General features: G+C 40.7%; 6 protein-coding genes across 7 annotated transcripts; 3 read left to right on the top strand and 3 right to left on the bottom strand.

The window, feature by feature from the left end:
- Positions 1-307: 307 nt before the first annotated feature.
- On the bottom strand, positions 308-2,186 carry LOC116932059. The gene is made up of 8 exons (XM_045180608.1): positions 1,893-2,186; positions 1,646-1,768; positions 1,375-1,569; positions 1,226-1,311; positions 1,031-1,157; positions 778-952; positions 588-722; positions 308-519 (listed from the first exon to the last, which is right to left on the bottom strand). Exons 1-8 carry the CDS (start codon positions 2,005-2,007, stop codon positions 429-431), a joined length of 1,047 nt encoding a protein of 348 aa, XP_045036543.1. The 5' UTR covers positions 2,008-2,186; the 3' UTR covers positions 308-428.
- A 723-nt stretch (positions 2,187-2,909) lies between these two features.
- LOC116932060 lies at positions 2,910-4,466 on the bottom strand. Its single transcript, XM_032939780.2, has 6 exons — positions 4,305-4,466; positions 4,102-4,224; positions 3,745-4,031; positions 3,382-3,680; positions 3,128-3,262; positions 2,910-3,057 (listed from the first exon to the last, which is right to left on the bottom strand). The coding sequence occupies exons 1-6, from the start codon at positions 4,369-4,371 to the stop codon at positions 2,976-2,978; spliced, it is 993 nt and encodes a 330-aa protein (XP_032795671.2). The 5' UTR covers positions 4,372-4,466; the 3' UTR covers positions 2,910-2,975.
- Positions 4,467-6,707: 2,241 nt separating this feature from the next.
- On the top strand, positions 6,708-11,234 carry LOC116932055 (protein spaetzle 3). Its single transcript, XM_032939773.2, is given in 7 exon segments — positions 6,708-7,315; positions 8,747-8,871; positions 9,918-10,068; positions 10,070-10,230; positions 10,321-10,381; positions 10,383-10,447; positions 10,533-11,234. Coding segments are annotated over 7 exon segments (1,188 nt in total). The 5' UTR covers positions 6,708-6,850; the 3' UTR covers positions 10,693-11,234.
- Positions 11,235-11,467: 233 nt separating this feature from the next.
- LOC116932066 lies at positions 11,468-12,695 on the bottom strand. Its single transcript, XM_045180559.1, has 4 exons — positions 12,556-12,695; positions 12,318-12,417; positions 12,001-12,257; positions 11,468-11,935 (listed from the first exon to the last, which is right to left on the bottom strand). Exons 2-4 carry the CDS (start codon positions 12,412-12,414, stop codon positions 11,630-11,632), a joined length of 660 nt encoding a protein of 219 aa, XP_045036494.1. The 5' UTR covers positions 12,415-12,417; positions 12,556-12,695; the 3' UTR covers positions 11,468-11,629.
- A 58-nt stretch (positions 12,696-12,753) lies between these two features.
- LOC116932043 (ARF GTPase-activating protein GIT2-like) lies at positions 12,754-15,735 on the top strand. Of its 2 annotated transcripts, XM_045180605.1 has the most exons (10): positions 12,755-12,949; positions 13,022-13,155; positions 13,216-13,328; positions 13,405-13,606; positions 13,671-13,801; positions 13,866-14,058; positions 14,122-14,194; positions 14,255-14,470; positions 14,534-15,234; positions 15,329-15,735. In XM_045180605.1, exons 1-10 carry the CDS (start codon positions 12,889-12,891, stop codon positions 15,515-15,517), a joined length of 2,013 nt encoding a protein of 670 aa, XP_045036540.1. In that variant the 5' UTR covers positions 12,755-12,888; the 3' UTR covers positions 15,518-15,735. The 2 variants fall into 2 exon arrangements, with proteins under 2 accessions (XP_032795645.2, XP_045036540.1); XM_032939754.2 differs by having other exon boundaries at positions 12,754-12,949; positions 14,255-15,234.
- Positions 15,736-16,370: 635 nt separating this feature from the next.
- LOC116932044 (ankyrin repeat domain-containing protein 13D) lies at positions 16,371-19,692 on the top strand. The gene is given in 12 exon segments (XM_032939756.2): positions 16,371-16,877; positions 16,947-17,071; positions 17,151-17,196; positions 17,262-17,405; positions 17,643-17,832; positions 17,898-18,021; positions 18,023-18,112; positions 18,174-18,290; positions 18,360-18,510; positions 18,580-18,863; positions 18,945-19,084; positions 19,181-19,692. Coding segments are annotated over 12 exon segments (1,878 nt in total). The 5' UTR covers positions 16,371-16,630; the 3' UTR covers positions 19,401-19,692.
- Positions 19,693-20,983: the final 1,291 nt, after the last annotated feature.

Below are 20,983 nucleotides of genomic sequence, written 5' to 3'. Positions count from 1 at the left end.
TTGAAATAAAAAAGAAAACTTGGTCCGTTGCGATTACAGAGTTTTTACTCAACGGCTCTCGTTCGCGAAGTTCCCGATGGCCTTGGAGAAAAATAAATCACACGTTACTATCAAAATTAGAGGGAAAATAGCCATAGTGGAACATGGGTCTATGACTATGGATATTTTAATTGAAAATTTATTTGTTATTCGTTATTCGTATTCGTTTAAAAAACGAATCAAGTTTCTCTTTATTCGACAGAACACTGCGGGAAACTATTCGTTTCTGTTTTCTATAGTTTCTATACACAAAATATAAACACAACGGTACACTGTTTTTTTGTATTTACGATTTAAGTCATTAACATTTCGGCCGTCCAAGCGTGACATCATTATTTACACATCATTCTTGACGGCTCCGAGTTATCACGCGAAACGTTTATCGCAGCTCAAATAAAAAATCCTGTCATTTTGTCAACCATCCGTTTGACGGCCACAATCTGGTTTCCATTACGAGTATCGTAAAGGTAATTGTTGTATCTAAAATAAACACGAATAAAAGATTTAAAGGAAAAACAAAGACGGATGCGCGTGATCAAATAACTTACCCCCACCAATCCCAACATCCCTGCGGATTGGACAGCGCTGTCTTGATGGCTTGCGGGAATAGAACAATAATATCATTTAATTCAGCCACTTCCAGGTATCCAGCGTGAACAGCATAAACGTTGCCTATTTCTTCCCTAATCAAATAAACCATCAATTTCAGTTTCTTTCATCATTTTTTTACGTTCTTACTTGCCCTGCTGACATCCGTGGAAGGCAACGTGCAATTTACATTGGGCGCCGTTCGCGCAACGCGTCGGCACGTAAACGTAACCGACCGTATCCATACTGGAAGCTGATGGCGCTGAGATTTCGAAAAATTCCGATTGATCAAACTCGATCAAATTGGACATAATAGCCTCGTTTCCTGAGTACAAACATTCAATTAATCAGACGTGTCTCTTTCAGAAACGGTTTAGCGTAGTATCTCTCTCTGTAAGTTTACCTGAGGGTCTTCTGAGTCCACCACCGTAAAGGTAGTTGCTCATTTCAAATGCGCCGTTATAGCCACAGTTGTTGATGTAACTGTCGCTGTTAAGCTGATCGCAAGCTCCGCCATAGTTATCCGTTGGCTACAAGAACACAATGTGTCAGTCTATACCGAATGTCGAACGAATTAATTCAACTGACGCGTTTATACCATGCAATGCTGGGCAGCGATGTCGTTCTTCTTGTAAACCTGCGAGTTGTATTGATTGTAGAAAGTTTCCACATTATCCCCGGAGCCTTGAATTCAAGCAGTCGAATTAGGATATTGATTTTATACATAAGAACAAAAGAAAAACTAACCTGGATTTACTACGGAATCTTCGGTACCGTGGAATATGAAAACACGATCGTTGACCAATCCATTAACGGAGTCGATGTTGGCGTAGAAATCGTAGGTGGACACGCGGGCGTAAAGATTGGCCATGACAATCAGGTTGGGGTAGAGCATGCAGTTGAGCGATTCAGCCACCAAGCCGAGAGCACATCCGTAAGGTACTTTTGTATGTAAATGAACATGTAAATTTCTCACTTGATATCAAATCAATAGGTTTTTTTCAAACGAATAGTTTACCTCCCGCGAAAATGCCGACACCGTTGATACTCGACGAATGGATCACGTGAAATTGGGTGGCCATGACGGCTCCCGAACTGATTCCCGATGTCGTGATCGATCCCGATTGAATATTATAAGTGCCTAATCAACATTTCATTTGTCACATTACATTTAAAAAAGCATTGCTTTGCTATATAGTAACAGAAAATCGCCATATTTCTTTCCTCTCTTTTCCCATTTTCAGAAAATTGAATTCAAACGTTACCTAAGGGGCTGGCAGCCAAGGACGGCGGAGCAGCCAAAATAGCTGGAAGCAGGGCCATCAGAAGGATCATCAGTCTTGGAGCAGCCGTCAAAGACAAAACATGGCGTCGCGACATTTTTTTTTTTTTTCCCGGAGTGTATAGCGTTCTATGTTTCCTTTTTCTTTTTTGCACGGAGGAGAGGGAAGTGTATACCTCAGTGTTGCGCCAAGCTCTCTTCAATCAACGTCCGCTCAAAAGACTCTTTTTTTTCCCCCTTTTATTTCTATATACGAAGACTTGAATTGCAGCATATGCCTGTCTTATTTATATGCAGATCGTTCTTGAACATTCCAACGCATTTTATTCGTTTATCTCTCGCACCTCTGCGGCATATAATCAGATGCGCCAGTGAAAATGATAAGTCATCCGACAATACACAAACAATGGATGAGAAAAACAAAAACAAAGGCGCGGTTGTTGTTTTTCCTTTATTTCGGCCAAACGTAAATATAATAGTTCGGGTCCGCGGTCCAACGGGTGTGGTACAAATCCCGGCTCTCAATTGAACAAACGTGCATACGCTGTGACGCACACGAAAATACCCGAGCCCGATTGTGCCCTGCTTTTTTTTTTTTGTATTCATCGTGCAAAAGGGTCCGTCTATATTTGATAATCTAATCCAGCTTCTTATCAACAAGCTTTACTGATAGCCCTTTTGGATAGTTTGGCGAAGGGCTGGTAGGAGGCTTCACGATAACGCCCTTTGGTGCTCTCGTTTTTATTTGTTAAACAAGATACGTAAAAAAAAGCAGTTTTTTTGTTTCCATTTGATGTTGTTTACCCTTGGTTTATTTTTTAAACTATCATTTCACATTCGTGTGATGACGTCTGCTCACGATAGCTTGTATACGATTATTGTGTTTCAACAGCAGCCGAATGTTGTCGTTTCAACATGTTCGAGAATGGGCGTGGCTATATGGTTTTGTAGATTAGAATTGAATCTTCTTTTCTCATTGTTTTAAATTGTATAATGAAAGTATAGAACGATGTGATGTTTATTATTATTTGCTCGTTAGTTAAACAATGGAAGAGAACATTTTCTTTTAGAGGCCCAATCTCTTGCACATTTGGTAGATGGCGTCCATTTGGACCCCCGTTTTGAGGTCGTAGTCGTTACCAGCATATCTGTTTGCAAAATTATTTAATTTAAAGAGACGATTGTTATCGTCGTAAACCAAAAGAGGTAACCACTTACCCCCACCAGTCGAAGCAGGCATTGGGATTGCTCACTGGCGTCTTCACGACTTGCGGGAACAACAGGATAATTGCATTGCTTTCGGCTACTTCCAAATAGCCAGCGTTTTTCACGAACACGTCTCCAATCTCTTGGCTGTTTTCAAAACAAAAAAAATACGTTAAACCATTCGACGGAAATCCTTGAATTCGCGGAGAAACGAACAACTGCACACCCACACTCCGTATCGATTTAAAATCAAAAATACATTATACCTGCTTTGCAAGCAACCGTGGAGGACGACGTGGAGTTTACAATAACGCGTCGGGTCCTTGCATTCTGTTGGAATGTAAATGTAACCAACGGAATCCATGGAATAGCTATCCGGCCTTCCGCCAAAGAATTCCGCTTGATCGAATTGGAACAAGTTGGATTCTGGAACGGCAGTCGTGTCGGGCAACAGCGACCCTCCGTAGAGATGATTCAACGCCAAGAAAGCTCCTCGGTAATCGCAATCGTTGATGTAATTGTCTGTGTTCTGTCTGTTGCATTCTCCACCGAAATTATCGGTCGGCTTTAATCGCATTAATTTTTTTTAAATTGCTTTATTTCTTTTTCTTCGTTTTGCAAATAAATACCTGGCAATGCTCAGCGGCAATGGTAAACTCCGTTGCAATGTCCGAGGTAGAAAGATAATTTTGATAATATTCAACGACCTGCTCACCGTTCCGGTTGTTCACGGTGGAATCTCTCGTACCGTGAAAGACGTAGACACGATCTCCGGACATGTTTGACGTCGGGTCGATCGTACCGTCTTGAGCGAAGCCGTCGGTGCGGTCGATCAGCGTCGGCACAGACGTCAAATACGGAGAGCTCATGCAATTGAGAGCCACGGCCAACGAACCCTTGGCACATCCGTACGGGACTGGATGTATAGCAATTGAATCAAATTATTTGTTTAGTTTATTTTCATACACCCATGAAGTCGAACTTACTTCCAGCGAAAATGCCGACGCCATTAACATCCGCTGAAAAGGCGACGTGAAACTGAGTGGCCATCGCAGCTCCGGCCGAAATACCCGACACGGTTAGCGATCCAGGTTCGATGGCGTAAGGTTCTATAACGTTTCCACCCGCACAAAGATCAATGAAATTCGTCATAAAAACAATGTAAATATTTTCATTGGAGTTTTCTTACGCAAATTGATGATTTGACCCAGGCTTACCTGGGCCAAAAAAACAACAATCATCGCCGACTTCAGCATATTTTTTGTAGTTGAACAGATGCGACTCGGACGACTAGAAGTGAAGCAACTAATGCCATCAAACAGCACGACACTATGCTGATCATAATGAAACAAACAAACAAACAAAAAAGAAAGATTAGTAACGAATATTATCTATCGCCAAATAAGTTTGATCGATGTTTGGTGATTAGATAACTACGTGTTTGTCGTGTCAAATGGCTACTGACCTTCGTATCGTCCACTAACTGCCAAACATGCGCAGTTTTTCACGACACGCGCGGAGACTAAGCGCATTCCCCTTCTGGAACAATTTGAAACATTTCCGCATTTTGTGCGTGTTCCGAAAATAGGCATCCTCCGATAGCTTCCATAGGCGCAGTGATTTCAGCCTTGAACCGGCAAGGATCGTGATGAGATCGTTTGCGTGTAGACGTGCACTGAGGATTAAATAAGACGATTTACATACCAGAACTCTGCCTATTATGCACATCAACAAGATGGACGCGATCGCCGCGTTTTTATAGCTCAGCCGTTAATGCAATGAGGAAGGGGAAAAACAAAAACAAAAAAAATGAAAATGATTGTGGGCGATAGCACAAACAACCAGGGGAGAGTCAAGGCATTTTTTCTTCCCCTTTCTTTACCTGTTGGGATTTCGACAATCGGGTGTGGTCAGGAAACCAAACTGTGCGGCTGTGATAGTGCCAAAAAGAAAAAATGCCGCTTTAACACAACCTTGACATCATCCAAGTCTGGTTTTATTTTTATTTTTTTAAATTGTTATTGTTTGAAATTGCTATGTGGAGCTTCTTGTGATAATGGAAATTACATTTGAGAGCTTTGCATATTTTACAATTATACCTATCCAGTTCAATGACAAGCAACTAACAGGGGAAAAAAAAAACCCCTTATACAATCGTTGAGGGGATCAACTAGTCGAACACCTGTTGAGAGACACTTGTTTCGGAGGGGTGTCCGGCGCGGAAGTTTGCACGATCACGAACGCCCTGATGCAAATGGGTCAATGTTAATTTCACGATTGTTCCGCATCACACGAGGAGACTTATAGAATCATTTTCTATAAGGATGTTTGTTCCTTTTTTTTCAACTGGCCAAAACACGTGGATTGGGGTGTGGTCCATTTGGCTAGAGATCTGGAACACAGAACAACAACAACATTAGCTATATACAGTCTGGTTTTTCGTTTGTTTTTTTTTTCAAAAATTGAGGCAACGCCATCGTTTCTCTGACCGACCGCAAAACAGACATTGCCCCAGCGCTGTATAGCGACACTTTTGCGCCCGCAGCGTGATGCTGCATCGCCCATTTCGTGACTGCCAAACAGCCAACTAACCTTCGGTTGACACCGGTCCCAAGTTAGCCATGAGCGGATCGAGAACTCTAATTGATTACGATGACGCTTTATACGGGTGCTTTGAAAAATTGACTTTTTTTCAAATGCAAATGAAATCAAAATAAACACACAATAGTAAAGAAAAGCAGAAGAAAAAAAGAACGAGAGTCAAAACATAGGAGAAAAAGGAACAGTTATCGCTATAGAACATCAAGAATCCATTTATTGTGGCATTCTAGTTTAAAAACGGATGTTAGCAAAGCATAAAAATTCCCCTCGAAACCGGTAGCTTGCTGATGATTGCAATCATATCAAGGACGTAAAATATGAATATTTTTTCGTTCAAAAACGCTGCTTGCCAAAAAGACACAGCAAATCCTTTCCCCCAATTTGACATATTTAATAGTCGCATTGCACAGCAACAGATAGACTCGCCGAAACTCATTTCAATTTTAAAAAAAGGCACCTTTTATTTATATATTTTTTTAAAACAACAACAACAAAATCAATTAATTCGATCCGATGTGGCTTTCTTGTTGACACTGACCGAGACAGCGTTTAATCACGCTCTGAAAAAGGTATAAGCGACGCGCGTACAGACGACCGAAAACGGGACGCAAAGGGGCAAACAAAAGGCAAAAGTGCTGCTCAATCGATAATGGAATCGCTGCTCCTGAATGGCTAATGAGAGCCTGTATCGAGATAATAACATTAATGGAATGCGCATATCATTTACACGCGTGCAAAAAGAACAAAAAAAATGCCGAAATTTCATTTAAATCTAATAGCTGAATTGGTTTTGATCTTGGAGATCCCCCCTGTTCTCTTGCGGCTTAGACACGACTGCTGTGTATTAGGTTGTGCTGGATTCTTAATGGGTTGCAGCAACTAGGTGGGAGGAGTCGTGCTCACGCTGGCAATCGTTCCGGGATGAAAGACTAAACAAAAAAGTTCACTTTGCGGTGGTAGAGAGTGGTGTGTGTGTGTGTGCGTGTGTAGTATAGTAGCCAAACAAGGTCCTCGACGCTCACGCTCACACTCTACGCACGCTGCAGAAGTAATGTATAGAAGAAAGGCGTTCAGTCAAAAGCTCAATCAGTCGAGTATCCCTCATCGAGCGACCCGGATCTCGTTCCGAGAGTCATGACGCTCTTGTTCAGCGATCCGCTGGCTTTCCTTCCAGCCAGCGAATCCGCAGGTGGTGCGAATAGCAACGGATTACGGATGCTTTTTCACAATTGGAATCAGACACAAAGCGCGGGCGGCACGTTCAATCATCAGCCTCATGAGAATGTTATCCAGCAGCAGCGGCAGCTGGATCAACTTGGAGAAATCAAGGCGCGGATGGAACAAATGCAGCAGACGGCACCGATGGCCAGTGCTGACAGATCGATTCATTCGAGGCGGATCAAACAGCCACAGGATTCCAGTCAGTTACTGGAACCCATTCCGGTGATGGATCTGGACCACCCGCTCAACAGTTGGATGCTGCCCAACAGGAATAGCCAACATCTCGGTCCGTTGGCCACCAGCAACAACAGCGATTGGCCCATCTTGCCCAAATTCACCGTGTCGGCTCTCAGCAACGGCACCCTCGTTCAAATCCCTGTAAGTCCGCCATCTATTGCCATTCTTAATATCCTTGCAATTCTTTTTCAACAGGTTATAGGATTTGTTTGTTTGTTTTTTTCCGAAAAATAATAACACACTAAACAAATAGTTCACATTCATGTCGAATTGCTTAAATATTGGGTCAAGAAAAGAAACATTTGAAAGGTGAAAAAACCCAAAATAGTTAAGAATCTCTCTCTCTTTCACTCGGAAGGGCGGCGCATATCACGAGCGTCGTTTACACGTCGGAATTGTTTGGCTGAAGAGCTCCTGGAGCTATACACAAAAGCTTGTACGCTTTTGCTACTACATACTGTATAGTACCTGGCCAGCCGTTCTACCATCACTACCTTCTTCAACTCTTCAAGGGCGACAGCTCTGGCAGTTACAGTCGGCATCTTGTGAGAGACAGTCTGTGCCGTCGTGGCCTCTTCAAGGCTACTATCGTTACCAGATAAATAGACGCTCCCGTGAGTGTGTATCTACCGTGTTTTGTTTTGTTTTTTTTTTGTTTTTTTAGTTTGAAAAAAAAAACAAAAAGAGGCTGTTTGTTTGTGTGCGCGTGTGTCAGCGATAGCCTGAAAAGAGAGAGAAAGAGAGAGGATTCGGTTTTTCCCAGTTTGTGCGTGTATTTCCGCGATCGGTTCCGTCACCTGTTTTGAATTTCAAAAGTGCGCGCAATCCCCTTTTTTTTTAATTTTTTTTTATTTTCATTATTTTTCTCCGTTAAAAAAAAAACAAATTATAATAAATCGAAATCCATTGTAAATATAGCCATGATTCGGCAACACTACGTCATCTCTTGCCTTCTGGTATCTATAGATAATGTCATTCACATTTATAAATTTACCCCTTTCTTTTTTTTTTATTTGATTGTGTTATCTCCTACCTTTTCCTTTTCATTTACTTTGATAAAGGCGCCTTCCTCTTCTTTCTTTTTTTTTTCTTAACTAAAAGAGTTCGTCTACACTGAGTAGCTGGAGGGGTCCTGCCCCTTCTCTTTTCTTCTTCCCTTTTTTTTTATAGATGTTTAAAAAGAAAAAAAGAACTTTATCAGTTTTTATTTAAATTTTTCAAATATAATGGCCGGCATCTTTCTTTATTTTATTTCTGCCTGACTGAAACGTTTCCGAAAATCAATAGAATAATAGAACAGACACTCTCGGGGCTCTCAGCATCTTGGATTCCCCATTTTTATCTAACCTTAAATTCTTTATTTTCCAGTGTTTTTATCTCTTTCGTATACTTCAAGGGCAGACTTCCTCATTTTTCATCCGCTTCTCTTGTCTCCTTTTTTTTTCTACCCTTCTTGTCTGCTGATTTTCTTACATTTACATGATGAAATGTTCACGTTTTTCTTTTAAGACAGGCTTCGTATTGTGCTGTTCGCTTGATTTCGTTCTTAACAGTTCCCATTCAATTTGGCAGATTCTATGGACGGCCATGTCGATGGCCATGGGCCTGGAAATACGTGGCGACATCATCCGCGGATTGCCCTGCATCAAGCGGCTCAACCAGCTCTTTTGCCCGACAGCAGGCAACCGCTATCCTGGGTAATAAATGAACTAATTCTATATTAGCTGATCTTTGCTGTAGTTCGCTAGATAATTTAGCTGCTTTGAAAGAAAAAACAAAACAAATCAGTCCTTTTAGAGACGGGAAATAAAACCAAAAATTGTTTTCGAAAAAAATGTTTGGCTATCCACGAACGAGCGTTTGTAGTGGCCTTTTAGTTGAATAGTAGACAAATGTGTGTCAAGGACCGAAAGAGTCTGAAGAGCAGCACTAACGCGTTATATTGATTATTTTTGAGTGATGATTTTTTTACAGTATTTGTTTAGATACCGTACCTGTTTTTGTGTGTATACATTCATTTTTTTTCGTCGCCAATGCTATGCAAAATAGCTAAACATGTCGGATTGGCTTAGACACGTATTCACGAAAAACTTTCACCCGCCCTGCGGACATCGCTCAGCTGTTGTTTCCTTGCATACCTTTTCTAATTTTTAATTTTTTCTAAAACCTTTTTTTTATTATTATTATAATTACAATTATTTTGTTTAGACATTCTTCTTCTTTTTTTTTTTATTATTGCTGCTCCGTTTTCTTCTCGCTTCTTCCTTTTTTCGTTACAGCGAATTCAATTTTCACGGGAAACGCGGTACTCCTTGTGTTGTTTTTTTGTTGGCCCTCCCGAAGACGGGAAAAAAAAAAAATAAATGCGTCAAGTCTTGATTGCTTTGTAATCATTGTTCTTTTCAGTTTCCAAGGTCTTTCCAATCTGCTCTGCCTCCACTCAGATAGTAAATTTCTTTCCCTATTTTTTTTTGCAATTTGATTCAGTAAAACGTCAGTTAAATGTAGAATGTGGAAGCTATATAGTTTAGAAGATAAGCGTTGACGTCCCTTAATAGGATGGATGGCCGGTTCACCAAGTACGCAACAACATGGCATTCGTGAGGTTCACGTCCTCTTACTGTGTAAAGTTCATTTTTCATGCCAATCTTTGTCATCGTCTCTTCTTCTTCATAGTCACAACAACAGAGGCCATTGTTTTATTTCATGGCTGGAATTGACGACCATTTTGAATATATTTTAGTGATCCAATCGAAAAGTTTATCGACGAGAACAAAGCGCTCATAAGGCGAATGTACGGCGAATTTCAAACACCGGCGCCGACGAGTACCAACGGCGGAGCGGCTGCAAGTAATCGACGCTCCGTTCGACATTCGAACGTCACCAGACAAAGGGTCAGCTAATAGCGATTGGCACTTTCGAGATTCCGAGCTCTTCGCCGAAGATTTAGAAGCCGATGGAAGCAGCATCTTTGGCGGAGGATTCCTCGCTGACGGACAAAATAGGACCCGGCGCCAGACGAATAATCGGAACACCAATAAAGAAAAAGATAACAAGTATGTGCTATTTTTAAAAATTCGATTTCAGGCCAAGGCTAATCTTTTCATTTTGTTTTTTTTCTGTTTCTTTTAAATAACAACGCGTAGATCTGACGCTTGCGAGTCGACGGTAGAAGTGGTGACTCCTTACTGGGCCGCTAACAGCTCGGGGAAAAATCAGGGCCATTGTCAACACCCAACACTTCGAACAAGCCGTTCACCAAGAAGTTTGCTCGTAAGTTTTTTCTTATACGTTAAACAAAGTTGTGCTTAAAATTCTAATGAATTTTGGATGCTTTGATGGGGAAAAAAATTTAAAGAAAACCTCGCACTGGTCGCTGTAATGGAGATTGCAGTTGCGAACAAAAATACAAGTGGCATCGACTTTTGGCTTACGATCCGGACAACGATTGCAAAGGCATCTTCATGGACTGGTTCCTCTTTCCATCTTGCTGCGTTTGTCGATGCGTGCCGCTTTAGAGAAAGGGAAACAAGACTGACGCGCCTCGCTAATTTACAAAACATTGTGTTTTGAATGAGATATTGAGAATGACTGGATATTATCATGGTATCAAGGTTGTGACGTTCATTGTCAGAACCCAAACACACAGTAGACCTCGTTCTTTTGTTTAAAATTTTTGGCATTTTCCCTCCAACATGTCTACGACCATCATGCGATCGAATTAAAACAATTGCAAAGCGTCTGACTGCAGGTGATTGTGTACCTCCGCACCCATGGGTTGCTGCTATACATCGACATTTTGCCACTGCGTTCACCCATTAGAATGTATGATATTTCTCTTGTTTTTTTTTGTGTGTTTCAAATGTGTCCGGTGTTGGGGTTGGCATTTTCTTTTATTTTTGGGTTTTGTATTTTGAATTTTATTTGACGCACATTTAATGTTGACATTGTTTTTTGTGTTTTAGAATGAAAAGAATCTGTTCAAATCATTTTGTTGCTCTAGTATAGCGTATTAATGTAATATTTAGGACGTATGAAAGCAGTACACTATACACTAGAACGGAATGTTTTATACATTGGCATGTCAAGGACGAGCGTGTAAAAAGTTGTGTCATTTGTGAAAGAAGTTTGCAATGCTGTAAATATCTCTGGACATTGACGCGACGTCTCGTAATTCATTACCATATTCGATTCAGAATTTATTCGAAGAGTTGAGCGCCATTTTAAAGTCGGACCATGTTCGACGACTATCAAAATTGCTCTGGACAATTGCCAACGAAAAACTGAAGCCGATTTTACAAACACCATAAAATGTATTAGCGTATTTAATATCAATATGAACGTAATATAGATTAAAAGCTTTGTGCAGAATTAAGCCACTGTACACATATATCAACGAGTAAAACATGGAGCTATGGTTACACAGAACAGAAATCAGCAAAGGCAAAAAGAAAATCAAGGGCTGCTTTGGATATCATCGTTGACTGAGAAAACCCGAGGTCTTAAAGGCCTTAGGTAAGCGCTTGATGGTGAGACGGAAGGCTCTTCTTCAATCTTCGACATCTTCTGGTTACTTGTTTGATTCATCCTATCAATAAAAGTCTGGTTGGTTCTCAGAAACTTCAAATTTTCTAGCTGATTTCTGACGATTCGCAGCCGTTCCTCTAGTTCCACTTCTTCTGATTCAAGCAAAGCTATTCTTTCAACGATTAAGTTGACAGATTGGCATCTCCTTACAGGAATCCGCGACTGTTGCGTTGGCTGCAAAGTACAGCGTGAGTTAGTGGATTTAAATCAAAGAAACAATACAACTAAATTGTTCACATTTTTAGTAGAATATGAATATGGTGATGGTCTGCAGAGTTAAGTTTTTTGTTGTTGCTGACTGGTTTTACTGCTTTTGGTGTCTTGGTTGATTTAGAAGGTTTGTTATCTTGCTTGCCAAAGCTTGGGCTACTAGGCTGTTTGGCTATCCTGGTTTTGCTCCCACTTCTTTGGACGAAACAGACCTTACCAAGTTTACAGCTGTGTTGCTTCCCTTGGTTGGGTTTTGGGCTACTCCGATGCTGCATAAAAGCCATCCCTGGATGACACATTTGTTGGTAGGTGGCACACAGACATAGACTATAGAATTTATTAGCACCTTTTCTGATTAAACTAAGAGCTCTTGGGATCTGAGAGGGTTTACTCTTGCCTGTTTCAACACAGGGCTGGTTTTTAGCTGATGTTGTTGATTCCATATTCTACAGAAAATGAAATGAAGCAAGTGATACTAAACTAACTATGGCATGGGACACATAACAGTAGTTAGGATTAGTTAAGGTAAAATTCTGAATGATTTGTTTTAAAAAATTACTCTAAAATATACGACACATGCTCACCTTCTGATGTCTTTGGATAGTGTGGCGAAAACTTACGAGTTTAAATAAAAATGTTAACTTAGTCGTAGTCGTACTACTAATTTGATATGACAGCTAATATTTCTTCTGCTTTTAAAATAAACATTTAAATTAGAATGTGAGATCGATTTGTTCCAGTTTGTTTGAGTATCGATATACCGGCAATTTATGATCGATATGTTACAGAGGCTGTCAAAAAAGAAGTTTCTGTTTTTTTTTTGTGAAAGCAAGTAGCAGAGCAGTTGAATGATTTTAACAAAAACACGCCCTAAATGACAGACTGTGTGGATCGTATTTGTCTGTGATACTTTAATTATGTCTAGAGCGAAACTGGCTAGAAGTGTTGTCGATACGTGTGCAGATTGTGGGGCATTTGGTATAATTATTTTTTGAAGTCATTGATTGAATTCAACAGGTTGCTAATGTTTTTTTTGTTTGTTTACTTTAGATCCAACTTGGGCCTCCATTAATAAAGGGATTCTCATTTGTGATGAATGCTGTTGTGTACATAGAACACTTGGCAGGCATGTATCTCACATTAAGTCGCTTCGAAAGGGAACATGGATTCCAGCACAGTTAGCTGTAAGATTGCTAAAATTAAATTATCACTAAATGGTGCTAATTAATTTATTATATGTGTAGATGGTCCATGCACTTCATAGCAATGGTGCAAACAGTATATGGGAGCATTCACTACTTGATCCAACCAATAGCAAATCAGTGAGAAAGAAGCCCCAAGCCAAAGATCCCATTAAGTACTTAAACTTAAAAGAGGAAATATTACCACAATAGAAAATATTTGCTTAAACATTATTCATGTGTGATTTTTAGACCAACTAAAGCAGACTTTATTAGAACCAAGCATCAGTTACTTGGTTTTGTGTTCAGAGGAGGAAGCAAAGATGACAAAGATTGTGGGGATTTACAGGACAGAGATGTATCTAAGCAGCTTCATTCTAGTGTGCGAACAGCAAATTTGGAAACCAGTTTACGACTCTTGTCTGCCGGAGCAGATCCCAATTACCTTCATCAAGTAAATCCATCCCAAAACTAGTAGACATTTGGAACTTACATCTTCATTGTAATTTTTCTTTTAGGAAAAGGGCACATGCCCTTTACATGTTGCAGCTGGAGCAGGCCAAGCATCACAAGTAGAATTGCTTTTGATATATGGCGCTGATCCAGGAGGTTTGGATTCGTTCGGAAAGACACCCGCCGATCACGCTAGGTTCTAAAAGAAATTGTGCTGTAGTATTAGTACGAAGGATTCAATATGTTCTGGGCCATAATAGCGAAGCGGGATACAAGGACATAGCCCATCGTCTTGTAGAAAGCCAGTACGAATTGACAGACCGCATCAGCTACTATCTCTGCGAACGAAAACCGGACCATTCATCGGGCCAGCATTTCTTGATTCCTGAAATGGCTGATTCTATTGACAGTAACTCTGACGTAGCCAAAGCTGCAAAGCGTAAGCTACAAATGGTATTAGAGTCAAATTAATCGCTTTCGCCTAACCCACAAGTATTACATTTTCATTTTTTCCAGCTGCCTAACTATTTGTTCGAGGAGATGGCCATGGATGCCTACGATGAAGTGGATCGAAGAGAAACAGAGCAATGTATGTTTTCAGATTTTGTGAGAAAAATTAATATTTTTAGAACACGAACTTAAACGACAGATTGGTTGGCACTGCAAGGGCCAAACCTTCAGCAAATGGCCGATCGGGGTCATAGCGTTCCTTTTTTACCAGTCAATGCAGAGCTATCACCCACACGAAATCAGGCTCGCCAGAAACTTGGTCGACTCAACGCTCGCGAATTTGCCACGTTATTAATTGATTTACTCTCCGAAGCGAAAAGAAGGCAGCAAGGTGGAATGGTTTTCCCCCTAAAAGGTAGGTATATATATATTTTCAATAATAAATATCAGTTGCTTTACTTTATTTCTGTTCCGAAAGACATGCAAAACAACATAAAGCTGGATGGTTCGGATGATGAACCGCTATACGATAGTGTTGCTTCTGAAGAAGAATTTGTACTCGCGGAGCAACAGCAAATCCTAGCCGAGCAGAAGCAGGCCAACAGTATTAAAGGACAACAGGACTTGAATCAACAAAAGAGTGGTGTCTCAGTAGAGGCATACATTGGCATCAAAGAGCAATTGTCCTTGAGCAACGTGAGAATGCAGGAGCTATTAGCAAGTAATACCAACATGCAAACGCAGATTGCCCAACTGCAAAACATGGTTCAGACGCTGGTGCAAGAAAACAACCAATTAAAAACTCAACCAGTTCCTGCGATTGGTGGAACAACAGTCGCCCTTAATGGACCAGCCACCTCATCGTCAAAAAGTTTAGAAGAGCCAATAACTTTAAGGGGATCCAAAATTCACGCAGCACGTCATTACAGCATGTATGAGCCAAGAGAAGGACCTCGTTCTCCTCAACGATCGACGCCCACCAACAGCACAGCTGCTTCCACAACCGCCTCTCCACCACCCCCTACTACCGCTGACGAAGTGGTCCGGCGAACAAATATAATTACTAGGCGTATACAGGAAGTCTTCCGTAATGTTCAAGAACGACGCCAGGATCAAATAGAGCCTTGTGCTCAACGTATTGTCGAAGCTGTGCAGACTATGACAACGATTGTCCCTCAGGTTCTGTTACGCAAAATAGCGATGCAAATTTATATTCCAAATTCTTAATCGGATTTTTTTTTTTTTTTTCTTTTGCATTATGTGATCTTTTTAGGGGGCGAGTGAAGAAGTGAAAAGTTGCATACATCAGCTGACAGCCAGCGCTTCTCGGTTGCTGGCTGAATGCCACGAAGCTGGGACGACAGCTCCATGCCCACCAGATCAAGCTGTCACTCAGCGGATCATTCAAGGCGCCTATGACGTGGCTAAGGCGACCAAACAACTGGTCACACTGTTCCAGTAGGACGCCTATTTTTGCGTATTTATGTTTGCCCATCTATAATGCTAGGAAAATAGAGTAACAAAATAAAACTGTTGATTGAATGAAATTCTCTAAATAATTTAGCGTTTTCAAACAAGTGATTGCCTATATTACTGTGACTGCAAATATCTTTTGTTCTGTTTCAAACTAAAGTGCCTCCTATTGCAATAAACGAGTCGATAGATCCTTTTCCATCCTCACGCTAAATAGCAGATTTTTTGAGTTTTGGAAGAAGATAGGAAATTGGAAATCTACAAGGTGTGCCAAAATAACTTACGGGAAACAAGAGAAAATTTCTAATTGGTGGAAGAAGAACTAATTGTCCGACAAGATCAAAGCAAATCGGTACCGTGTTGTCTACAATGGGAGTCCCACAAATTACATAAAACTACCAATCCGCTTTTTACCGGGCAACCGCATGGGGCTGTGTAGTGGCCAGGTTATACATCGGAGCACTGGCAATCGCAAATAACTGCACTGAGCTGGCTTAAAATTGCAACATCCTTACTCCATCCAAGATCTCAAATGTTATTTTTAGAAAATTTTTACATACGCGCAATTGGTACTCGTTTAGCCTCCTTCGAGCCGCTAAACCAGGGAACGTATATCCAAACTTTTGCAAATCCTTAAGTATGTATTCATCTTCACTGAAAATTGTCTATGAATGTCGTTTAAAAATAGTATTTTATATTCGACGAAATAGAAGTGCATTGTGGATTGATTGCCTTGGATGGATAAAAAAATATGTAAAGAGACATTGCATTGGATTGACCAGAGACCTGAAAGGTTTCAGTCCATGCCCAGTAGCACACATATTAGTTGACGCATATACGCTTATGCCCCGGTCCTTATTAAATTACGAACAGAACGTACCCAAGTTCCGCATGTATTCTTGGTGTTTCCCTCATATAAACCTGTCTGTGTAGTTAACACGAGGTTGCCGAAAATATTAGGTAGTTGGCGTACCCGACTAAGCAGACATGCGCGAGAAGTTTACAAATCAGCCTGTTTGACATTTCGAAATCGCTTCGAAAAACAATCATTCTCTGTGTCTGTTGGTAGTTTATTGATGGACTTCATTGTGAACAGTTCAGCATGAAACGAGAAGAATCCGACATCGCAAGAGAGTACCCTCTTCACTATATAGTCTGGAAGAATAATACTGTCGCCTTACGCTCATCCCTCTTACCTGACAATGTTAACCTGCAACATCTTGAACAGCTTGATCCCCGGGGCAGGACTCCTCTTATGTTGGCTGTAACTCTTGAAAATTTAGACTGTGCAATCTTGTTGTTGGAGAATGGTGCCAATGTTAATGTGGAAAACAAAGAGGGTTGGACAGGTATAGGATATAATACTTGTGTGTTACTCACGGTTCTGTAAATTTTAATACATATCATTTTACATGCAGTTGTCCAGGAAGCTGTTTCAACAGGTAATCATCAGATCATCAGTGCAGTCCTGCAAAAGAGAGATCTCCAACGTCACACAACAAGAATGCTTGGTGTACCTGCCCTACTTCAAAAATTGAAAGAGGTTACTTTCTTTAATCTTGTTACATCTAATGCTTCCCATTCAGCATTTTAGAGCTTCACTCACTATTCTGATGTTTCAGGCCCCTGATTTCTACATGGAAATGAAATGGGAATTCACTAGTTGGGGTAAAACAATATTTGATATGGATATAAACCTAGAATTATTAACATAATCTGTTGTGCTATTATAGTTCCTCTTGTATCGAGAATGTGCCCTAGTGACATATACAAGGTGTACAAACAGGGTTCCAATGTCCGAATAGATACAACTCTGCTTGGATTTGATCAGAGTTCTTGGCAAAGAGGAAGTAAAAGCTACCTATTCAAGTCTGAGGGTGAGTTATTTTATTTTGTATTTCCAAACCTCCAAGTACTATTCTTAATCTTTATAATTGCATGCAAAGCCCCTCAACTTTTATGGGGGAAACGGAGTTATATTTACAAATTACGCAATGGTATATTTTCCGTACATGGCCTGTAGTTGACGCTAAACAACGCTGTAGTAGAATATGGTTGTTGCCAATAGTCATTTATCTTTGATCTGCGGATCGTTATCCTCATATTTTTGTCAGGTGTTGATAAGGCTGTTCTGTTGGAAATGGACCACGAAGCCAAGGAAGTCTTCGTAGAAGAACTACGAACGCTTCAGGAGGATCAGGTTACCCGTCATCTAATGGCCCCCTCTAATGAAGCAGTTATGGCTCGGGTCACATCACCCATTGTTCATACCTATGTTGACACTGAGAAAATCTCTTTCGAGCGGTAAAAATGAATTCATATGTTCATCTATAGGCGTCAGTGAAATTAATCGGTAATATCAAATCCAGGAACAAGAGTGGTCTTTGGGGTTGGCGGTCGGACAAAATGGAAGTAGTAAACGGCCGGGATTGTAAAGTTTTTAGTGCCAGTAATGTAGAGCTGGTTACGAAAACTCGAACAGAACATCTCAGTGCCTGAAGATAAAACCAAAGTTGCTGGTTCGGGCTTTTTGCTCAATTCACTTTTGGCTGTTGGTCAGCACATTGAAGAGCCCACATTACCCGTATGAAGCACCATTTAATAATTTTTCTTGATTTCGAAATAATGCCTATTCTTAACTTAAGGACGATTCAAATTCCCATGAAGTCACGATGGAAGAATACTTTGACAGTAGCATTGATCTAGGGAAGCGTGACATTGGCCGGCCCAAGGAAATGACCACCAAGACCCAGAAATTCAAGGTACGGTATGACGCTGTTTGTCTACAGGGGTGTAGAAAAAATAACCAATTCAATTTTAATGTATTAAAGGCTACGTTATGGCTCTGCGAAGAGTTCCCGCTAAGTCTAGTCGACCAGATTATGCCCATCGTTGATTTGATGGCAATTTCAAGCACGCATTTTGCCAAGTTAAGGGATTTCATCCAAATGCAACTTCCTGCTGGCTTCCCAACAAAAATTGGTAATCAATGCTACTATCTGAACCGTGACGTGTGACCTAGCAAGGATTTAATGCGCTTTTCGTGATTAGAAATCCCTCTGTTTCACGTCATGAATGCGTGCGTGACATTTGGCAATACTTTTGCGTTGGACGAGCCTGTCCATGGGATTTCCGTCATCCAAGAAGCGGATAGACTTTCCTGCGTTGTGGATGACAGCTGCTTTGTAACACCCGGCGAATATACGTTGTACGGCATGGGAGGAGCTTCAGTCAGCTCTTCGTCTCGCCGACAGTTCTCGATGGATGAAGAGGACGAGCTGTTGCAATACGCCATTCAGCAAAGTTTGTTAGACGTTGGCTCCGAGGGTGACGAGGTTATTAAATTACTTCTAATCTTTTTTTTTTTTTTTTTTAATTTTTGGTTTCTTTCAAATACTAATTGGTTGTTTTTTTAGGTTGACATTTGGGAGGCATTAAAGGCACATAAACCCCCAACTACCCCTCAAGTATCTAGAGTTAATAGGTCGCCATTGCCACCTCGATCATCATCTTCTCTGGGATTTTGCATGTCCGCCGAAGAAGAAGAATTGCAAAGGTATAATTCTCCCTTATTCCAATGTATCTAATGGTAAAACTGCTTGCTAGACAAAAATTGGCTTTCTGTACTGTACATGTGTTGGCGATCGCGTAGAGCTATCGAAGCCAGTTTAGGAATCCCGACGGAATTAGGACTCAACCCTGTGGATGCTTCATCATCAGGAGGAACGATGGAAGCGCAGGACGAGGCAAGCCTTCTGGCAGAAGCGCTAATGCTCTCAGCCCGCGAGACGGCACTGGAAGAAGAACGGCGTTCCAGGGAGGACAATGAACTGTTGCAGCGGATACTTGAGCTGTCGTTGCTGGAGAAATAGCCTACCCCTTTTTGTTAAACTTCCATTTTTACTCTTATACGAAGTATCATCGCACGTGGAAAAATTTATAATTTTTTTTTTGTATCTGTATGAGCTGATCGTTCCTTATAACCATAAAGAAAATACTATTTCAAGGATCTCCTTTCCTTGTTTAACTCGCAGTTTAATGCGTGCAAAAGCAGCGTTTCTGGGAAAAAGAGATAATTATCCTATGTTTATCTGCTGGTCATTGCCTAAGAAAAAACGTGTCACTAGATCAATGAATAAAGTTGAAAATTTGACCCATTTCAAATGTGATCGGTTTAGATTTTTGACTACTGGATCAACCACTATGTCTTCTTCGACGTTTAGTTTAGTACCGTAAGTCTTCTGTGCAATTTTTAGGATTCACTGCTTATTCTAATCACACCAATGGGTTTTCTGACGTTGTGCGGGAGCAAACCTTACAGGATTAGATGAATGCCCACGGAACTAGCCACGTCAGCAACAGTGGGTGTCCTGTTGACGTGAATCCATCGTCAGACAGAATACACGAAATGTTACGACTTGTGAGAACGTATAAACGTCCTGTGTTTTGGGACAGCTTTTGTATAGGTGTGTGCAACATTGCTAAACTGTCAGCAGTGAGTGAATGAGGGAATGAAGCTTGTCAGCATTTTGAGTTGGTCATTGACGCACCTCTCTTCGTTATACCACGTTACACAGAGGCGGGGAGGGCTCCGTATAGCCAATCGCTGGTCATATTCTTGGCTCGATTAACTGCTGAAAGTCTCAGATTTTTGAGCTGGAGACAGAATGGCAGAAAAATGACGACAATAACAAATTGCATAAAGAATTCTCGAAAACAAAAAGAGAAATATGTTGAATGTATATGGTTAGTGGTGAAAAATTTGACGAGCCAAAAAAGGTTTTTCAGCACTGGAAAGACATGTAGCCCACATCATGCAGGAGTATTCGGAATGCAATACATAAATTAAACGACGACTTATTGCTTCTATTATTGCCTGCTGATCATGGTGACGTCAATCTTGGGGCATGTCAGACCATGGCCAGACAAAAGAAATGTGAAACGTGGAGTCGATTTGCAGCAGTAACAGTGACAAGCCAAGATATGCTTTAGCTGCAGCCAGCAAACAAATAAAAATGAAACAATTCCTGGCAAAGGACTCCGGTTATTGCATGCAGTCTCAGAGAAAAACGAGAACTTACAGTTTACTAGGAATCCTACACGATGCCACCCCGGATAAAGAAAGCCAAAACGACTCGGACTTTCTTTGGCGTCACCTTCGCCCTTTGGATTATATTTATACATTAAAAGAAAAGGTCGATAAAACATACCAAAAAGAATGAAAGGAGTTTTCTCTTAAAAAGAATAAAGAATTATAAATTATTAATAGTAACCGAAACGCTGAATTAGCATTCCTTTGAAACCAGATTTTTTTATCGCTTCTTCGCACAGAAATACTAGCGGGATCATCAGAATAATAATGACGAAACAAAGCCTGATGGGGAATATGTATCAGGATCCGGTTTTCTTTTACTACGCTGATAGCTTTTTTTGTTTTTAATTGGCATGCCTATTC

Source organism: Daphnia magna, linkage group LG10, assembly GCF_020631705.1.
Source record: "Daphnia magna isolate NIES linkage group LG10, ASM2063170v1.1, whole genome shotgun sequence".
NCBI lineage: Eukaryota > Metazoa > Arthropoda > Branchiopoda > Diplostraca > Daphniidae > Daphnia > Daphnia magna.
The sequence above is the reverse complement of the archived record's forward strand: the minus strand, read 5'-3'. Positions and strand labels throughout refer to the sequence as shown.